This window comes from Clarias gariepinus, chromosome 18 (assembly GCF_024256425.1).
Source record: "Clarias gariepinus isolate MV-2021 ecotype Netherlands chromosome 18, CGAR_prim_01v2, whole genome shotgun sequence".
NCBI classification, from domain to species: domain Eukaryota; kingdom Metazoa; phylum Chordata; class Actinopteri; order Siluriformes; family Clariidae; genus Clarias; species Clarias gariepinus.
This window is the reverse complement of record NC_071117.1, coordinates 18,900,977-18,921,699: the sequence shown is the minus strand read 5'-3', so window position 1 is coordinate 18,921,699 and position 20,723 is coordinate 18,900,977. Positions and strand designations below refer to the sequence as shown.

General features: G+C 40.2%; 1 protein-coding gene across 3 annotated transcripts in view; it reads right to left on the bottom strand.

The window, feature by feature from the left end:
* Positions 1 to 11,548: 11,548 nt before the first annotated feature.
* LOC128506423 (rho GTPase-activating protein 6) overlaps positions 11,549 to 20,723 on the bottom strand; it is a 132,193-nt gene continuing 123,018 nt past the window's right edge. For all 3 annotated transcript variants that reach the window (XM_053476847.1, XM_053476848.1, XM_053476849.1), the window contains exons 10-13: positions 20,360 to 20,451; positions 19,392 to 19,675; positions 18,777 to 18,848; positions 11,549 to 15,716 (exon numbers count right to left, since the gene is read on the bottom strand). In XM_053476847.1, coding sequence (XP_053332822.1) covers positions 15,253 to 15,716; positions 18,777 to 18,848; positions 19,392 to 19,675; positions 20,360 to 20,451 — 912 coding nt within the window. In that variant the 3' untranslated portion in view covers positions 11,549 to 15,252. The remainder of the gene's footprint in view (positions 15,717 to 18,776; positions 18,849 to 19,391; positions 19,676 to 20,359; positions 20,452 to 20,723) is intronic.

Genomic DNA, 20,723 nt, shown 5'->3' with positions numbered 1-20,723 from the left:
GTGATGCTTTTAATTCAACTTGTGAAATGATTTTATTTATTTATTTATTTGTTTATTTTCCCCAGGCTTGTGGTATTACTCAACATACATATATCATTCAAAATAGTGGTCTAATTGGAACCTCCTGACCCTGTTCAGAAATTAAAAACAAAACTTTTTTTTTCTTTTTTTAGTTAACTGCATGATCCCAGTATTGACACATGCATCAAGTTTTAACCAGATGCTCTTTAAACTCATCTGACAATACTGTAGAAAAATAAAAAATTAAATATGCACAAAAGTAACAAGCGCACTGCTTATTCATATTTGTATTTATATTACATTTAATACATTAAAATATGTTACCAAAAGTAATGCAAAGGTTTCTTTAATCCACAGAGAGGCTGTTCCAATTGCAGATGTTGCACATTGCACAATTACTCAGCATAGCTGATGGTCTCCTCCTGCACTACAGAATGTTTACACAGATGACACCATTGACAACACTGTACACAGATGGATGAAGTTGAAAGACGGAGAAACCAAAATTAAAGACAAAGTGCAGCAGGGTTGGGTTCAGAAATGGCACCGATGCATCACTTGTGATGGAGAGGCAGATCTTAAGTAGAACCTTTTTATTGAGAAAGAGTTAATCCACCAACATGTGCAATCTGAATGACCTATGTCAGTTGGTAAAAAAAAAAAAAAAGTCGCGCCCATTTTGCATTACTTTTAGTACAGCCCTTGTGTTTAGCCCTAATGGACAAGATGATATTTTTCTCAAATGTGCTTTCCAACGAATAACACACACACAAAACAACCTTAAGAAATGACAAATTACTGTAGTTCATTTCATTTTGGAGATAGTTCCAAACTTGGGTCATTCCTTCTGGGGATCTTCCTGGACAAGCCTGTATCGAAACTGCTTCACCCTTGGACAGCTGCTATTACTTTAAACCTTAAGCATATTTCCAGTGCAAATCCTTTAAAGGGCTATGGATTAAGGATTTGTTTTCTATCTGAGTAAGGAGGGAGTTTAATATCTGCCGTCTGGCTACAATATAATCTTAATATAATTTTCGGTCCCACCTACAGTACACATCTACAGTACAGTACTTTTTGACCTGGAAATCTCACAAGGTTGCTAATTACTACTGTATATGTTTCACCCCAATTACTGTTTTATACCAATAAGATCTTTGAGATAGAGAGATAGCGAGGTAGAAATTTTTATTGTACAAAACTCCCAAGGAACATCTGTAAGACATGGTAGATTACAGGTCTGCAGAATTTTATGGCTTGTGCTTTGAGAACTCACATGACATATTATAAAACACTGACAGGTATCTGATGCTCACAGGATGACTCAGTGGAAATTAACTTTTTTCACTGGACTTCAATATGAAACCAAAAAAAATCTGTGCTATATCAAATTGTTGTTCAAAATGACCTTCATTCTTCAATAAGCGCTTTAACCTGATCAGGGTTGAGGATCTCAGGGATGAGGCAGGAATTCACTTAAATGGGATGTGAGTCCATCACAGAGGAACATTCACATTTACACACATTTATACCATGAAACATGTAGCTGTAAACAGAAAATTTGTCCTAGTAATTTGTCCCTGCAAATGACTTGTTCCTAGATCAGATCCAAAAATGTCAGCTTGTTATGTGTTAAAGAATTGGAATCTGATTTTACAGGGACTACGGTCTTCCAACGAATGTTCTTTTATGCTTTGCAAGCAAGTTTGCTGCAGAAAACACCCTGAACTGGCCACAACCCAAAAGGAAAGCAAACCATTCCAAAAATACTTGCAAAATGATAGGGGGTAGATATCTGATTCAGAATGCACAGCATCATTCATATGTCTGTCTTTCATCAAAGGATCTCATGACATTTCTACAAAGTCACTGGCTGAGATTAATGAGTTTCTTTCCTTTCTTTTTTTTTCTTTTTGGCAAAGGAATGCCTCCAGATACAACCAGTATGTAAATGTGGACATAGTAATGTACGTTGTTATTGTTATTATGATTGGCCGACATCCTGAGGCATTCTGCCGATTTCAAACCAGGAACATGCAGAGTCTGGACTTTACCACCGAGCTTGTCTACTGGCCCAGGACCAACCTACTCTAAATCTTAACCTTGATTATTGCAAATGAAACCCATCTCAGATAAGCATAATAGAACAATCTATGCCAACACCTCAGACTCCTGCATGGAATTATTTTCTGGAAACGAAATTATGTTTTTATAAGACGCCATGAAGGACACTGCAAATGTTTTCAGAAGTTAAGAAAAGTGCCTTGTTAAATACCGTGAGAGAAGCTGCCTTCCCTCGAGCTAGCAAGCTAGTTCCCTTTTTGGTGAAAGGAGTGATCCAAAAATTAGACATCAGGAGTCAAGAATGCAAGAAAAAGAAAACAGGACTCTCTCTCAAGAGGAACTCAACTCATTTGCACAGATGTTCTCCCTTCCCTCCCAGTGAGCAGATCTTTATAGATTAGTGAACATATTTTTTTGTTGTTGTTTTTTGGCAAGGACCTGAAGGAAGACGGCAAGTTTTCAATGGACGAACATTGGCCATAGCCAAAAGAATGAGGACATCATCTCTCTGTGGACTTAAGAACCCAAAAAACACTGGGATTGTAGGAGGAATAAGTAAACACAATACACAATGATTCTTTCTTGAAAATTACATCTGAACTGGCCCAAAATTATAATGAGAGAATTATTTACTCTGATTGCCTATGAAAGCGGAAATGCAACAATTTCTAAAACCCATGTTTTTAATATTGTTGTTAACCTTACCATTCACATTTGATTTACTTCAATTTGATTTCACATTTGATTTTTCAAAGGATTGCTATGTATATGCACAAATCAGTCATAACATTAATGCAGCAAGACATTAATACATAAACAATGATTATCTATTATAGACCAGTAAACTGGTGACAGGATCATGGGCATTCAAGGACTCACTTATGTCTGTGGGGACCAAAACTTGCTGAGAAAATTCACGTCACAAAAGAAAGGCAACAGAACAGCCAGTACACTTCAGCTCACCACGCATGGGGCCCAGCAAGCAAAAGAACTCAAGGCCTCCCGACCTGGCCTCCAAACCCAATTCGCCTTGGATCCCAATTCAATTGCGCACTCATGAGATGCGGCAGACAAACATGGCCATTGCATGGCCGCCCCACCCTACCAAAGAATCCACTTCCAATGTTCTGGTACCAGACGCCACAGCACATCCACAGAGGCCTTGACTAGCAGTGGCTAGCAGTGGTGGCTCAGTCGGTTAAGGCTGTGGGTTACTGGGTTACTGATCGGAAGGTCGGGGGTTCGAGCCCCAGCATCGCCAAGTTGCCACTGTTGAGCCCTTGAGCAAGGCCCTTTACCCTATCTGCTCCAGGGACGCTGTAAGCTGGCTGACCCTGCGCTCTGACCCCAGTTTCCTAATTGGGATATGCGAGGAAGACATTTCATTGTGCTGTAAAGTACATGTGACAAATAATTGAACATTCTTCTTCATTCTAATTCCAGTCTCTGTGTGCATGAAGTTTGCATGTTCTCCCCGTGATTGGTGGGTTTCCTCTGGGTACTCCGGTTTCCTCCCACAATCCAAAGATTAGGCTAATTGGTGTTCCCAAATCGCCCATGGTGTGTAAATGAGTGTGTGCCCTGCGATGGATTGGCACCCTGTCCAGGGTGTACCAGGCCTTGTGCCCTAAGTTTCCTGTGATAGTTTACAGGCCCCCACTGACCCTGAATACAAGATAAAGTGGTATAGACAATGAGTGAGTGAGTGAGTGAGTGAGTGGCTCAGTAGTGCTGTAGGTGTTTCGCCTGTCATTTGGAAATCCCAGATTAGAATTCCAGCCAGTGCTCAAACCCTAGCCATAGTGCCGGTCCCAAGCCCAGATAAAATGGGAGATTTTATAAGCTTGTATTGTGCGGAACAGATGGTTCGCTGTGGCGACCCCTTGCCGGAAGCAGCCAAAAGACCAACACTTTCATTTCAACGACATAGAGATTAAGGTGTTAAAGTTATAGACAGATTGATTATTTCCAGGAGTCAATGCAAATGAGTGCATACACTTCTCCTTATCAATGTGTGAAGTGTGTTGTTGTACCCAAGTACTTACTGATGGTTGTAGCTCTTTTGTCCCTAATGACTCTGCATTCCTTCATGGTGGCACAAGGCACATTGGATCTGGCAAATTGTACAACAGGAGGTTGAAGATGCGATAACAAAAGCAGTTTAGAATCAGTTTAGAATCACAGAACTGGTCCAGTCTAACAGTGCCTGGTTCTGTTCCGGGTTTAGCATCAGTGCGAGTGAAACAAACACAGTGAGGAGGTGTGAGGAATTTTAATGTATTTGCATTAAATCATTTTAACACATTGGAGATTTTGAATTAATCATGAGCCTTAACGTGTTAATGCAGACGGCACTAATTAATCCAAATGTAATAAGGTCAGGTTGGATATAAGGAGCCGCTCGTGCAACCAGAAGAAATGTGTGATTCTTGAAAATGATAAATATTTTTTCAAATAGCTTGTTTTCAAACTGGCAAATTATTCCTGGTTAATTGTTCTGTAAAAACGATGTTTTGATCATGGATTATGATTAATGAGCATGCCAGATCCACCATCATGATGCATTGTTTTGCATTTCTGACCAGATTACTGGGTCCTTCGAATTTCTTAATGGCCTAGGAGTCTCTCTTAGTCAGTCTCATCACTTAGAACAAATTTGCCTGGAAAGACCCTACCAGGGACCCTTTGCCATCAACAAAATAGCTTCTAAGATCAGTGGGTTGCGCAAACTCAAGGAGGAAACCTGGACCCAGATAAGTGGAAGAAAATGAACAGGTGGTTGGATGGTGTTCCGAATCATATACTTTTGTAGTCATGTATTTGTGTTTTGGTGGCACGATGGCTTAGTGGTTGCCTTCTGGGTTTCCGTTGGGGGCTTCAGTTTCCTCCCAAAGTCCAAAGACATGCAGATTGAGTTAATTGGAGTCCCCAAGTTGCTCATAGTTTGTGAATTAGCGTGTATGTGAGTGTGTGTGCTCTGCAATAGATTGGCACCCCGTCCAGGGTGTACCGTGTCTTATGCCCCGGGTCTCCTAGAATAGGCTCTAGGTTCCTCCCGACTCTGTATACAGGATAAAGCAGTGTAGACGGTGAGTGAGTGAGTATTTTTCTATGCATTTAAGCTAACATTATCATTGCCTTCTGAGTCTGAATCCGAGTCTACAGTGTGCACTGCCTCATCCGCCACTAAAGACTGGGGAACTGGAAGAACATGGATTGGTATCTCAAAGCTTGAACCCGTCTTGTCATTCTCTACTGATCTCTCTCATTAACAGTTGGCATTTTTGTGCACCATTCTTTCATTTTAGAATGAACAGACCGTTATGCATGAAAATCCTAAAAGAACATCAGTTTCTAAAATACTCAAACAGCCCATCTGGCGCCAACAACCGTGCTCTGGTTGAAGTCACGAAGATTGTATGTATTGTATTTCTACTTTGGTGGTAATAGTAACTAAAGCTCTTGAACTGTGTCTACGCTTCTGCCACTCTATGACTGTTTGAATGTATAATTGCATGAATATCAATACATTTTGAATTGCAACAGAAGGATAGTGATAGTTATTGTGTTTCATATCCCCGTCTCCATAAAAGCACACAGCACATCTTACAAGCACAATCTAATTGCTTGCACTTCTCTTAGCAGTTCTCCCCCGCATCATCAAACGGCAAACACGATGCAGCTGCACCAGGAGGACAACAATCTGCCACATTATCTGCTTCTTTTGTATTTGATTTTGGACCAGCATTAGGACTTGATTAGAACCGGAGCTCTTAATTGTTATCGTCAGCTCATGTGGAAATAGTTAATGGCTTCGTGCTCATCAGTTTCAGGATGGCAGTGCCAAGTGGAGGGCACTGTGGATGCTAACAGCAACTGTTGCATTGCCTCACTGTGAATTGAAGACTTCCAGAGTTGGCATGAGAGACATACTGTGCTTGGCACAGATACATAGAGGTTGTATGGATTTTTCCTGGCCCGAGGTTGATTTAGATCAGACTTTTTTTTGTAGCTGACCCGGTGGCATAGTGGTTAGCACTGTGGTCTCAGGGTTGAGGGTTTAAGTCCCACATCAGGTCTGTGCGCGTAAAGTTTGCATGTTCTCCCCGTGCTTGGTGGGTTTCCTTCAATACTTTAAAGATGTACAGATTAGGATAACTTTCCTTCCCAAATTATCCGTAGTGTGTGTGTGTGCTGTGTGATGGATTGGCACCCTGTCCAGGATGTACCCAGTCTTAGTGCCCTAAGTCTCCTGGGATAGCCTTCATGCACGCGCGACCCTGTACACAGGATTAGTAGTATAGACGATGAATAAATGAATTTCATTGCCTTAATCTCTTATCCACACACACACACACACACACACACACACACACACACACACACACACACATACTCAAACGAGGTGTTTAATTATGCAGGTGTATCTAAAGCAAACAATGCAGTTTGCTGTGATGACTCTACAAAGGGATTTTTACAAAAGATTGAATTTAAAAACGAACCCTCAGTTCTGAACTTGTTCATACCGCAGCGAGGATATCTGACGATCTTAATCCGCTCCCGCTGTGATTTCAATGCGGCGCACAATGTGTTGGTCAGATGGGCCTTAATTACTGCCGACTTCTAAACAATCACATAAACATGCATGCAGCGGAAAAGCTGTTTGACTCGCCTCCCTAAATGTACACTCATCTTCTGAAGCAACACAATAAGCGGGACATCTGTTTCGTGTAGACAACAAGAGCCGTGCAACAATGTAGCTTTGTGACGAAGGAAGGAGAAGAACTGCAGACTTTGAGACACAGCAGGAGCCATGTGACACGTCGCTCTGTTGTCTGGGACTCAGCCATCCTCAGCTAGGCCACAATCCAGACCCACGCTGGTTTGGCTTATGGAAAGCCAGTTCATTCTTCAGTTATGATTTCATTGACTTGCTTAGTTTTACAGCCACAAGCTATTGTGAACGAATATGGTGTCAATCATTTAGGATTTTTTTTTATGACCGAACATACAATGGGCCTACCACTGGGACAAATAATTGGTACCCGATCTGTTTGTCTTATCAGTCAGTTAATACATCACGAGTGGAAGGATTTATGGATTTGTTCATGGGTTTGGGGATTGATTACAGCGAAAGAGATTTTGTGGCAACTGCTGAAGGTTTATGTTCAGTGTCATGTGCCACTACCCACAAAAAATCAATGAGGGTCTTTGTTTCTTTTTTTTTACTTATTGCAAAATCATAAAGGCAAAGCATTAGATACTTGCCATGGATGACTATTTGCTTCGGTGCCAAAGCCAAAATGGGTGGAATGATTTGTGGTTTACGCAGGGCATCCAGTTGTGACGGGAATTTCGAACTCAACCGCTACGTTCCAGCGAGCGACTCTAATGACATGGTTAAGCTTCCGTGGGATATTGTTAAAAGGGGGAAATTCCATGCAGGAGAAAAACACTTCTTTTTTTTTTTTTTTAAGAGGTAAGAGCCGGTCAAGTGTCTGCATTCACTTTATGGCAGATGCAATTATTGTTCAGACTGCTTACATGCATGATTTGTGCCTACACACTGAACAAGAGCTCGTTTCAGAACAGCATTTTTAATTACAAGCTAATTTTAATAAGCTTTTTTTTTTTTTTTTCGTCCTGGAGTCGTTTATTAAAGTAGCATCTACACCATGAGTTCTACGGAATAGGTTAATCTTGAGGATCGAGGAGTCAAATGTTTCCTCTCACATTTCAGTGATCCATAATAATTTAGTCTGTTGCATGCACATGGAACTATTTATTCTCCAACACATTACTTCCACTCCAGTAAAATGACTAACTATGCAGATGAGTGAAGTATCTGATGCCATCTTCGGGATGTTATATGAGGTGCAAGTGATTTTTTTTTTCTTTCTGTGTGTGTGTGTTGAGGCTGCTGTGTGTGAATAGGCAGGCATTCCAAGATTAAAGAAGGTTGTAGCATGCAGAATCATTTTAGCATGCACATGTCAAGACGTGTCTCCTGAAAGTAAACGCAACTTCTGGAAAAAAAAAAAACCTGGTTTGTTGTGCAGACAACATAAAATCTCAAGTATAGACAAGCTACTCAATGCAACTCCTCGCTAATACTTTTAGCCTAGAGTATAAGAGCCTGCTACTTTTTTTTTTTTAACACTCACCAGTTCATGGTAACAGGTTAGGATTTCTCAAAATCATGTTTTTTATTAATGATTTTTTTTTTTTTACCTTAAAGGCATCGGAGTTTAGTGGTCAGCATGGTCACTTTGCACCTCCAGGTCCGGGTTTGATTCCCGCTTCGGGGTCTGTGTGCGTGGAGTTTGCATGTCCTCCCCGTGCTTGGTGGGTTTCCTCTGGGTACACCGGTTTCCTCCCACAGTCCAAAGACATGCAGATTAGGCTAGTTGGCTTTTCCAAAGTGATTGGCACCTCGTGCCTTAAGTCTCTTGAGATAGGCTCCAGGCCGCCCGCGACCCTGTACACAGGACACTACACATCAATCAGCCATAGCATTAACACCACAAAATACTACCACTTTAACATTGACTATCAATTATATACCAATAAACTGCTGAAAGGATCATGGGCACCCAAGGCTTACCCATGGCTTGCCCGTGGGGACCAAAGAGCAGCTCGCCTCCACAACCTAAAGGATCCACTGCCAACATCCTGGTGCCAGACACCACAGCACATCACTAGAGGCCCTGCGAAGCCAAGCCCTGAGTGGTCAGAGCTGCCCTATTGGCACAAGTGGAACACAAACCTTGGGTTGTTTAAATTTTAATGGTTTTAATGTTACGGTGTGTAACCTCAGCCGATGAGTTTTTCTCAGTGTGGCTAGCCATGGATAAATATATCTGAGTCTTAAATACAGGTTTCCTCTTAATCCATCCATCTAACTGTATAGTGGCCACACCTGTAAATGATTCCACCGATCATTTTATACCGAATTTATAACTGAAATAAGCATGTTATTAGTAATAAGGTATACCGGTAGTATAATGTGTCAGGCACCACATCACACCCCAAAGGTCCTGTGGAATCATGGCTCAGGGGTCCAGGCATAATGTTTTGCATTGTAATGTTATGGCTTATTGGTATATACTGTAATATTGCAACATTCTTAAAGTGCACTGAAACATTCATCCTGTGAACATGATATAAAAAACAGACTTGTTGGCTGCATACGTATTTAAACCCCTGGTCAAACACCTTTGGCTGCTGTAAGACTTGAGATATGCTTCTATCAGCTTCATACATCTGGATCCTGATAATTTCCCATTCATTGGCAAAGCTGCTCAAGTTTCATGATGGAGACCACTGGTGAACTGCAATTTTCATATCTTGCCACAGGCTTTCACTGGATCATTCGAACACATTTAGTTTCTCAGAACCACTCCAGTGGAGCTTTGCCAGTATGCTTAGAATTGTATTTAGGTGAATCTCCATGCCAGTTTTAAACCCCTTAGAGACTGAAACATCTTTTCTTCTAGGATTACCCTGTACTACTATATCTCCATCCATCTAGCCCTGAGCAGTTTCCCAGACCTTGCTGATGAAAAGCATCTCCTTAACATGCTGCTGTTACCACCACCATGCTTCACTATGTTAATGGTAGTCTTGGTTAATGGTAGAGTTCTGACAAACATAGTGCTTTTGGCCGAAGTCCAAAACATTCCATTCCGGAAGAGAATCTACCTCCATGTGTTCGCTAAATTTTTGTCAAGCTTTTGGCAAACTCCAGATGAATAATGGTTTACCACTCTCCACCCTTTGTGGTGTGTCTTGGCTATGATTTTACTTATTAGGAGCTTCTCCCATTTCACCTTTGGATCTCTTCGGCTCTTTCAAAGTTACCCTTGGGCTCTGGGATGCTTCTCTGATTTTTTTTCCATCCTTTCTCCGGCAACGACGTTAGCTGAAAGGCCTTGACTAGAGATTGCGCAATTTTCTTTAAATTTTTTACATAAAGAATTTAAGGGTTCTCCACAATGTGTTTAGGTTGAATTTTCATTTCATCAGCCATAACAATAACATCAGCCTTTATTCGTCACATATGCATTACTGCATAGTGAAATTCTTTATTTTTTACATATCCCAGCTTTGCTAGTAGGCTGGAGTCAGAGCACAGAGTTACAAGCCCTGCTCAAGAGCTCAGCAGCAGTCACCTGATGGATATGAGGCTCTAATCGTCAACCTTCTGATCAGTAAACCAGAACCTTAACATACCGAGCCACCACTGCCACATATCGTCTGCAGGAATTACAAGGTTTGAATCCAGACAATGCCAAAACCATTTCCAGGAATCTGAGATAATTGCCTGCTATCTGGATGGGAAAGGTGGCATTCCTCTCTGCGTGGCAAATCACAGAGATGCTAGGTAATCACAGGCATCTGTGAACTCTTGTAGACAGATGACAGCAGTTAGCATTCTACAGATAACACGATCAGCTTGTTTCAACTTCAGCGAGTGGAACATCGACAGATAACTGTACACCCAATCATTCACAAACACCACTTGCACATTACAGGAACTCAGCTGGGAGTTACTGACCATCTCCCATCCAGTGCCGACAGTAGACGTTTGGGCCATTAAAGGAGTTCCTGGGGGGCCAAAGTTTGAGACGTCTGATCATGACGAACTCTGCATAGTTACAAACCATTCGGTAGCGTCATCCTTCTTAGCAAAAGCAACCATTAGAAAGCTCATGACCTTCATGCAGTATTGCATGACGCTGGTCAGGGGAGCATTGGATTGGGTGCTGAATCATGTTACCATGATCTGATAGGTCTGTCCTTCCAGGTATGGTGTGTGACGCTAAACATAAAAAGAAGCCTGTTTATTTTATATGCACCGCATTCTATAAAGTACTCCTCATTACTTTTGTTTCTTGATGTTAAAACTTTTTTAAACCTATGTGTCAGCATGTTCAAGTACAACCGTGTGTTTCTGGTTCAGCCCTTAAGCAAGCGCTTCAAGTGAATGTGGTGTGGTGTCTCCCTCACTTGCTGATGGTTTATTGCTCTATTAGTAGAAATGAGTGAGTGAACGCACAGTTTCAAACAGAGCTTTGGTTTCCTGTTTATTCCTTTCCTGGTTTTCAACAGTTCCTGTTACTCGTTTTACTGCTGCTTTGAACTCAGCCCACCGACTGTTCGTTGCACCAGTTTTTGGTTATCAGACTCGCCCTAATGCGGCCCATGTGCCAAAATATTTACTTCTCCTTCGTAGGATTTCACATGAAATTATCCTGCATTTCCATTTCCATCTCATGCCTCTCTGGTATTCAAGCTTCTAGTTTTCCTCCTCGTTTTCTAGACGTTTTTCTTTTTTCCTTTGCGTTTTCTCCCAGCCTGTCTGGGTGATGATTAGTTTGTGTACAATGGTTTGTACAGTATGTGTGTATGTGGTCTTATATTTACACTAGATGAACCCCAAAAGACACAGCATGAATCGAAATTAAAATTTGCATTCTCATTTATTTTCATGAGACTTGCTTGGGAAAAAAAAAAGAAGAGATTTTGAAAAAGTACATAAAATACCAAGGCAAGCTTCACAGCAAATGTCAGACCATACAAAAAGCTTTTTCTGCGTGAAGTACAAATGATTCCTTATTACAATCCTAATAATAAAATACCAACACATACCTTTATATTTGGGTCATGGATTACAAAATAATGACATAAATACTTACCAAATTTTAAAAAAATAACAATAATTTGAGATTTCTCCCACATTGACACAACCATTAGTAAAATTCACAATAAAACCGACACAATCGCGCTGCTGTAGAAATGCGAAGTGACTAAAGATCTGAATGAATTTGCATTATGACAGACAATTCTTTGGGTTTCTATGTTGTTGTTTTTTTTAAGATCTAACACTTTTTTACCCTCAAACAGCAATTGGTATTTTTTTTTTAATATACCAGAGAATAAACTCTATTAAGCAAGTTGAAGCCTAAAACTGGATAAAATTCTACACAACAATAAGATTAAAAGTTAAGTAGCCGTTGCATTGAGTTATTGTAACTTGAAACCTATTAAATGGGAAAAATGATCAGATTAAAGATTAATTATAATATAATTAGGAATTTAGAAACACACAAATGTGACTGTAATTCATAGTCCAGATTAAGATTTGGTGACTCAAGTCTTAAAAAAAATTCATGCCTTGATTTCCTGATAATTAAACCATAAGTTGATTTTCCAGGTTCGATATTCTTTTTTGAGATTATCCGCTAATTAAAATTGCATGCATGTAGCTCCTCAAGGTCCCCGCCTCAGTCTCGAGAATGATCTCATGCAAGAAAAGCGACATAAATTCAAGGTCAGAGCTGCGGCTCTGCAATTAGCCCTCAACTCTGTACGTCTGAGATCTGAATCCCGTTGTGCTTACTTAACGCATATCTGAATAAAATGATGAGAAATGCTCGCGATGCTTCCACATCCAACTTGCCAATCATGCGCCGGTAAAGAATATTTCTTTAAGTAAATAAGAGTAATGATCGTCCTAACTCATGCTGACATTTTTTTTTTCCTCTTTGGAATTTTGACTATAAACGTCGATTTGATTGAAAACATCTCAAAATGATTTAAGTCAGCATCTCTGTAGCCGGATGCTACTTTGGTCTGCTACTGCTTTATCTTATTAGCATCAACAATGTTTGTATGGTCTAAGGGGTAAAAAAAATGTGATAAAATATAAGGAAGAATACAGTGTGCAAAATGGATCAATACAAATAAATAATGCTTATTTAAAACTTTTACTCTACCAAAAGGCAATGACACTGGGCTTGCTCACAATATACAATAATGGACAATTTGCATTAATATTGATTTATAAAATACTGTACAGCTAGAAATAATGAAAAGGCTAAGAGGGAATTAATGCGTAGGGAGTTTAAAAATGATGCAGGTTTACGGGCTGGCTGTTCGAGTCAAACCGGGACTTCTGATTGTACTGTACCAAAACACAGTCAAAACTACCTTTATTTCTTTATATAATCCCATGATACACTTAAACACTTATCCCCGAGTTAACCCACTAGTGCCTGAATACCATCACGGTCCCATGAACATTTTCTCAGCACGACGGCGCCATGATCGGACTACCGATACCGGGAACTCCTTTAATGGCACAAACATGTGGAAATGGCTTGAAGCGATTGAGTCGGGTCAGGACTTTACAGGGGCTGTGGCAATAACTCCCAGCCGATGTTTCAGTACGGTGTTATTGAATGTTTGCGTGCCAAATGTGCGAATGTTCTTTAAAACGCCTGCACCATTAAAAATGCTGCTAAGATTTTCACATCCGTACTGTCCTCGAAGTCTTTAGGAAATCCTAATAGGTTTTACACCTCCTTGCGCAAAGAAATTTCATCACAAGTCCCGGTTTGGCTTGAACGTCCCTGTATGTTTAGGTGTAGGGAGTGGCAAACGAATTTGACACAGATGGCACATCAAAAGGATTTTTTCAAAGAGTAAAGTTTGTTTCATAACGACTGAATTCGATTAAATACGCTATTTTGAAAGATGGGATTTTGAATCAAATATGAATTTGTAACATTTTATCAATTTAAGGTTTTAACGCTAATTTTACAGACATTGTCATGTTATTTTAATGTTGTTGTTTTTTTAAATATACACTAAATGGAAAAAAGAGTAAAGGTACACAAGATGCCATAAGATATCAGTAAATTGTGTAAAAAAGCTTTTGCTTCTTCTGAGCCAGAGGGTGCAATAGGAACCAATCAATGGAAAAGATTAGATAGATTGGATAAAATTGGATTGGATGGATGGATAAAAAAATTAATTTCTTACTAGTATTCCAGCAACCTGCTGAATTAGCAAAATGCATTTCTGCTCTTGTAAGTGTGAAGGCACCATTTATTCCAGAAAAGCAGGTTGTCAGTTAAAGCTTAAAAAACAAATCCATCTGAGGGAACGTGTACCTCCTTTAAGTGCTGTAGAAACAGACGGTAGAGACGAAACGCACGCATTTTACTGAAGAGTTATTATTAAGAGTTATATTTTTAGTTTTGCTTTCTTTTTCTAGGGTTAGATAGTAACCTGAACTTAAAAGATGTAAATTGCATCAATGGAGAATATTTCGTACAGTAGTTACACCAGGTAACCACCTGGGGGTGGTGCGTAGGGTTAACTAATTAAAAACTCATTCAAAATATAAAAAAATAAAATCATTCTATATACGTTGTTACGCAATCATTCCGACCGGTTCTTTGTAAACTTGCAGTTCAAACTGTCTTACTCTTGCAGTGCATTATGGGTAAACACAGTCTGACAAACCATTATTAGAATGGGTTCTCATACAGTATTTGAGACTCATTATAAATACATTAAAGAGAGGGATGTGTGGTCCAGATGTTAATGGCTGCATTTTAAATTTTTATGTCTATAATGAATACAAAATGGCATTCCATAAGTCCTGGTATAGTCGTCGTGCTGGAGGTAAGATCGAATCATTTAGTATACATTTGATTTAGCAGCTTTTTGGCAATATCCTTATGGTGTATTTACAAAAAGGAGCTGAGCCTGGAAAGGTAAGTTCTACCCCATGTCATATGTTTCAGTGCAAACATTCAACAATTTTTTTTTGTTTGTTTTGTTTCATATAGTTTTTTTTTTTTTTACAAAAAAGAAAAAACAACTGTAAGCTGACATACACAGCAGTTATGTAATAATTTGAGTATAGCGTATTTTACAATCTGTCCATATACTGTATATACTGTCGATGATGTAATGATCTGACAGTTTAGCTTTAGTTGGTTTGTTTGGCAATTTAAGGTACCTGGTTTAGAGCCCGTCATGCTGGCTTCCCAAATTGGTGCTTAAAACGGGAAAGTGACAAAAAGAACTGTGACAGGTTCCAACAGTGCATTTCAAAGTAGAAACCTTTTTTGTTCCAATGGAGCTGATCCCATACCGATTGCACTGTCGGGTTGCTGAGCTGAAGTTTGCTGCCTAGAATCTTTCTTGGACCTCTTTGGGTTTCCACAGTGCGACTCCTCAGTATAGCTCCACCCTCCTGCAGCGAACAACGGGAAGCACCCCCCCCCCCAAACCGGTCTGTACATACAACACATAAGGCAATGGCTTCTGTATACTGTATAAACACACTGAATTGCTAAACTTCATGAAGCGTCACACGAGTGTCTCAGGTAGCGTGTCAGCATTGTCTGAAGACAGCAGCTGCCAGATGTGCCACCTGTCCCTCTGCCAGTCTTGCCATTCTGAGCTCGTGGGCATCAGCGTGTCGGTCGGTGAAGATGAGTTCTTGTTGCCCGTCTTCCCGAGCTGCTGGGGTTGCTGCTGAGACTGTGACGCGATAGAATTGGACGATGACGATCTTGAGTGTCTGTACGGTGGTGGAGGAGGACGTGCTTCATTCCTATTGCCCGGTTTTGGGTAAAGGGTGGGGCTATGCGTGCTATGGCTGCTGCTGCTGACTGGAAGGTCCTCTAAGCTGCTGGATACCAACTGGCCGTTGGGTTTAATGTTCAGGTTGAGACACGCATGTGTCAGGGTGCTGACGGCTGGTGGGGACCGATCGTCGATTCCATCCCTGGAGCTGCGTGAGCTTCCGTCTGATATGTTGCCACAGGAACCTGGAACAACAAACCAACAGACGTCTTTTTTTTAAAATACCAAAAAAGTTTTGTAAAAAAACTTCAAACCTGAGCATATACTTTATGATCCCCAAGATTGTGAAGAAATCTTGTGATGAAAAACATTATACTACCGTTACCGTTATATACAACCGTATACCGTTACTATATAACCGAGCACAAATATTACTGTATATGGGTCGCTTAACCTTTACATGTTCTGTAAAATAGGAGCTTATGCGATTTGGATGTTGTGTGAATACCATCTTATGTACTTTATAAAGCTGTAAAGACTACTGTAATGTAATATTTAAATTAAAACTCCTCTTTTTCTATCTTTCTTCTGGAATCCATGATGCACTTACAGTACTATTTTCTAAAGAAGATTAAGCAAAGAGATACAGTATAATCCTACAACACTCACTAGACACGGAACAGTTGTGTCCAACAGACATTAAATACACACAGTCCGCTATGTCTGGTTCACACTCTTTCTCGTTCCTTTACTTTCCTAGGGGTTTCTGAACTCTCTTATAACCTACGAGACCACAAATGTACAGTATACACAGTTGGACGATGCACAAACCAGATGTTTAATAGGTGCAAACCTGTACTATGATGATATCCTGTCTTCAACTACAGTACCAACATGAAGGTGAAACAGGTAAAGGTCAAGGTTTACATTTAGGCATTTGGCAGACGCTCTTATCCAGAGCGACTTACATTTTTCTCTTATAACACATCTGAGCAGTTGAGGGTTAAGGGCCTTGCTCAAGGGCCCAACAGTGGCAACTTGGTGGTTGTGGGGTTTGTACCTGGGATCTTCCGAACCATAGTCCAATGCCTTAACCACTGAGCTACCCCTGGCTAATTGAAAAGTTATTGTTAATCATTTGTGTGCAACAAAACTCAATAATTTTTCATTTTTCTTCAATTTGCTACCACTGATTCACTACAAAAACATAACCAAAGCATAAGTTTGCTCGTTTTATATTTAGACAAATACATATTTGTTAATGAATTGCATGCTTCAGTTAATAAAAACACAACCGCAGGCTGATTTATGCATCATGATAAAACGGCGTGAGCTTTTTTGCAAAATCACAATGTTTATACTGATATACAGTAAATGCATAATTTTAACATAGTTTTCTGGCACGGTGCTTTTTAATACCCCTGTGACTCAAAAAACAAACAAAAAAAAAAACATGCACAACTATTCGCTATCACTTTGCAATAATTAATGCTTGTTTTTTCTTAAAACCGAAAATGGATTTATCTCATTTTGCTGTCAAACTGTTCATACCGTATGTACTGTATACTCACATAAAGTGGTTGCCCAGTTATTATCGGATCATTAATCAATAACACTGTGTTTTATTTAGATCATAAACTCTTTCTTCATGTTTACACTGCTGCATTTATCTCATTTTGCTCCATAAATCTCTCTTAAACTGTTTTCTCTCATTCCTACTTCTTTAGTAACTATTGTACGTCATCCTGGTCAAAACCATAGAGTCCCTGGATCCCTTAAACGCTGTTCACAGGGCAGAACTACACCCTGGATGTGTAGGCATGCCTGTCTATCATCTCAAAGTGTATTCAACTGTAAGCACTGTGATTCCTTCAGTAGCCACAGTAAAATAAATAGCAACAGTACAGCATGTAGTTGGAAACGTCAGGACCAGGAGTTTAAGGAGTTAATATTTCTTTCAGCTGTCCATAAAACTCCTGCAGACTTTTTATGTACTTTACAGCAAACTGTATTTTACATCCTGGCATAAACCATATGAGAGCTTGCTTCTCAAGACGTCTCTGCCCTGTCTGCGTCTGCAGTTCTTGATCTCTTAACCAGTCGTTCTTCATATTTCAATATTATTTTTCCATCACTCTGTGTTTTCTAAGGTCTGCCCTGGAAGGAGCTTTCTTTTTCGTGAAGCCGAATCTCTGCAACTAGCTTCTTACACTTGGTTTGAAAGCCATAATGCTCTTGCTATGTTTCTGACCGGTTTATTTTGGTTTTCCGGTTTCCCGAGGGCCTCCTTCACTGGTGTTGACAATTCTTTAGTCCTTGTTTTGAGATACAACAGCAATAGACTCCACATGCTACATCTGGGAGTCATTCCTTTCTCGTCCCGAACATTAAATAATTACGCATTGGCTTTCAGACACACAAGAAACAACTGAGCAGCCAACTGTCCAATTAGGTTTGATTTCCTTAAATGGGACAACTATGCGTAAGGGGCCGTGCACTGCCTTGTTCACCAGATATGAAAAGGGACGGCATTAAAGCACCAAATAAAGATGAATAAATCCTAAAACAGAGCGGTCTCTTTACTGTTACTTGTATAATGTTTAGAATGTCACAGAATGTGTCAAAGTTAAAGCTCTGGGTTACTGCTCAGAAAATCAGGGGTTCAGGTCTACCAAGCTTGAGCAAGGTCCTTAACCCTGTATCCTCTGGGGATACTTCATCATGGCTGACTCTTCACTCTGATACAAGGTTCCTGACGAGCTGGGACATGTGATGATATGAGTTTCTTAGTGCTGCAATGTATACGTGATAAATAAAGGTTGTGTGTTCTTCCATTTTCTCACATATTCCAAAACATGATGGTGGGTTAGTAATGTTGAACTGCTTCTATATACTGTATGTATGTATATTTTCTACAGGTACAGTAGAATGATTAAAAAGCTGTAGGTTACTGGATGTCTGATCTGAAGGTCGAGGGGTTCGAGCCCTAGCACCGCCAAATTGCCACTTGAGGCTTTGAGCAAGGCCCTTAAACCCTATGTGCTCCAGGGTATACTGGCCGACCCTGTGCTCTGACCCCAGCTTTCTAACTGGGATATGCACTGTGCCGTAAGGTCCATGTGACAAACAATTAAATCTTAATCTTAATGTGAATGTGTGTGTGTGCGCCCTGAAATAGACTTTGATCTAATCAAGTATCCACTACAAAACAAGTCATTACTGAAAACTGAGGATAGAGACAGCCTAGGGTTTATCAGTCGCTCCATGGACAGATATTATATTTGGAGACTTTTTGGGTGCAGTACCTGCATAGGTATGTTCTTGCATTCCTGGCTTCAGTGTTGTGTGCCATGCACCCCAGATGTTCGCACGGTCCTCTGAAATAAGTAATGAAGTATTATATGTCATATCACGCACGCAATGTAACGGTTTTGAGTTATTGATGTGTACACTGATCAGCCATAACATTATGGCCATAAACCAGTAAACTGGTGACAGGATCATGAGCACTCAAGGCCCACCCATGCCCACGGGGACAGTCTGTCTGGGTTTTATCCCACAGAAAAGCCAATGCAGCACAAATTGCTAAAAAAAAAGTCAATGCTACCGGCGGCAGGAAGGCATCAGGACACCCAGTAGACTACATCGTGCTGCGCATGGTCAAAGCACAAGACCTCAAAACTCCCCACATCTCAATCCAGTTAAGCCATGGGGTGTACAGACAGCTCTTATCTCATCAACCCCCAGCTCTCAAATGATCACCACACCACACCACACCCCCAGAGTCCCTACACACCCGAGAGGCCAGAACTGCCCCAAAACCAGGGTGGTTTTATTGTTAATGGGTTTATTGTACCGTTATGGCTGATCAGTGTATATTTCAATACATATCTCCACTATAATAAATAACATTATTTTACCCTTTGTCGGAGACCAGATGTTTGAAACAGTGTCCCTGCTGCGTCCCGTCACTTGTCCAACCAGGCTGTACTGTTCTGGGACGCAGAAAAGTCGCTCTGCGCTGAGAACTCGTCCGGAATGGACCTCGCTGTCTTTGGCCAGGTCTCCTCCTCTCCTCTCGGACAGCACAGGTGAGTTGTTGTCGTAGGGCGAGACTTCGCCGCTGGATGCCTTGTTGGAGTCGCTGGATGATCGGCACTCGCTCAGAGAGAGGGACGCCTCGGAATTTAACAAGTCGGGACTTCTGGAAAAGTAAGGCACAACAACGGGGTCAAAATGATGTAGGTGACAGGAGGTCCTCAAATCTGGGCTATAATAGTTAATAATATTAATAATAATACTTTTTTAAAATGATATTTCTATATGCAAAAACTGCATTGCTATCCCTGTGAGTCTTTCACACTGAGTTCACTTTATTTACAGAAGATGAAAGCTAGATTAAAAATTAAAAGCACTTTAAATAAACCACTTTGTTAGAAATTAAATTACATTTTTCTAATTTGATTTAATGTCTGCTGAATTGATCTTAAATTTATTAAACCACAAATTAAATTCTTTGTTTAAGTTTGACATTTGTGCAAATGTTTGCTTCCAAATGTGAAAGAGAGAAAAAGAAATACAAAGTTGTTCTAATGTACTATACATTATATTTTTCCTTATAACCTAAAATCTAATATTTGTCTAATATTTTCTACTGTTTCCTGAACATAAAGAACTGAAAATATAAATAAAAAACCTACTTAATAAGCATTAAGGATTTGGCTGCAATGTTGCCTCTTGGCCACCAGATGGCAATACTAATCCAAAAATCCCACAGTATATTCCCTACATTAATGTAAAATACTCCACCTAGTGAAAAATATGTCAAAGCGAGACTAGTTCAGCTTTTTACATTTTGACTGCATGTTTATGTTTCAGGACGACTTACTGGGAGTCCTTGCGTCGTAAGAGGTAGTCCACTACGTCAGGATCCGTCTCCAGCAAGCTCATCAGTACCTCGTTCTGCAAGTCTGGAGACACCTGCACGGGAACAAAAAAGTGAACCGTTTAATGTCCGAGATTATTATTTAAAAGTCCTTAATAATGTGAATTATTCGGTTATTACAGGAAGGAAACGGCAAATGCAATTAGGAGGGTGAGAAATGTACGGGGTAAGACCTGGGAGTTTAGGATAAATCAAGATTTCATGATACACACACACAAACACTGTTTCATGTACAAAACTACAGTTCCAGTACGATTATACTGTATTTATATGTACAGGTGGAAAAACAACGCAATTCGATTCTTTA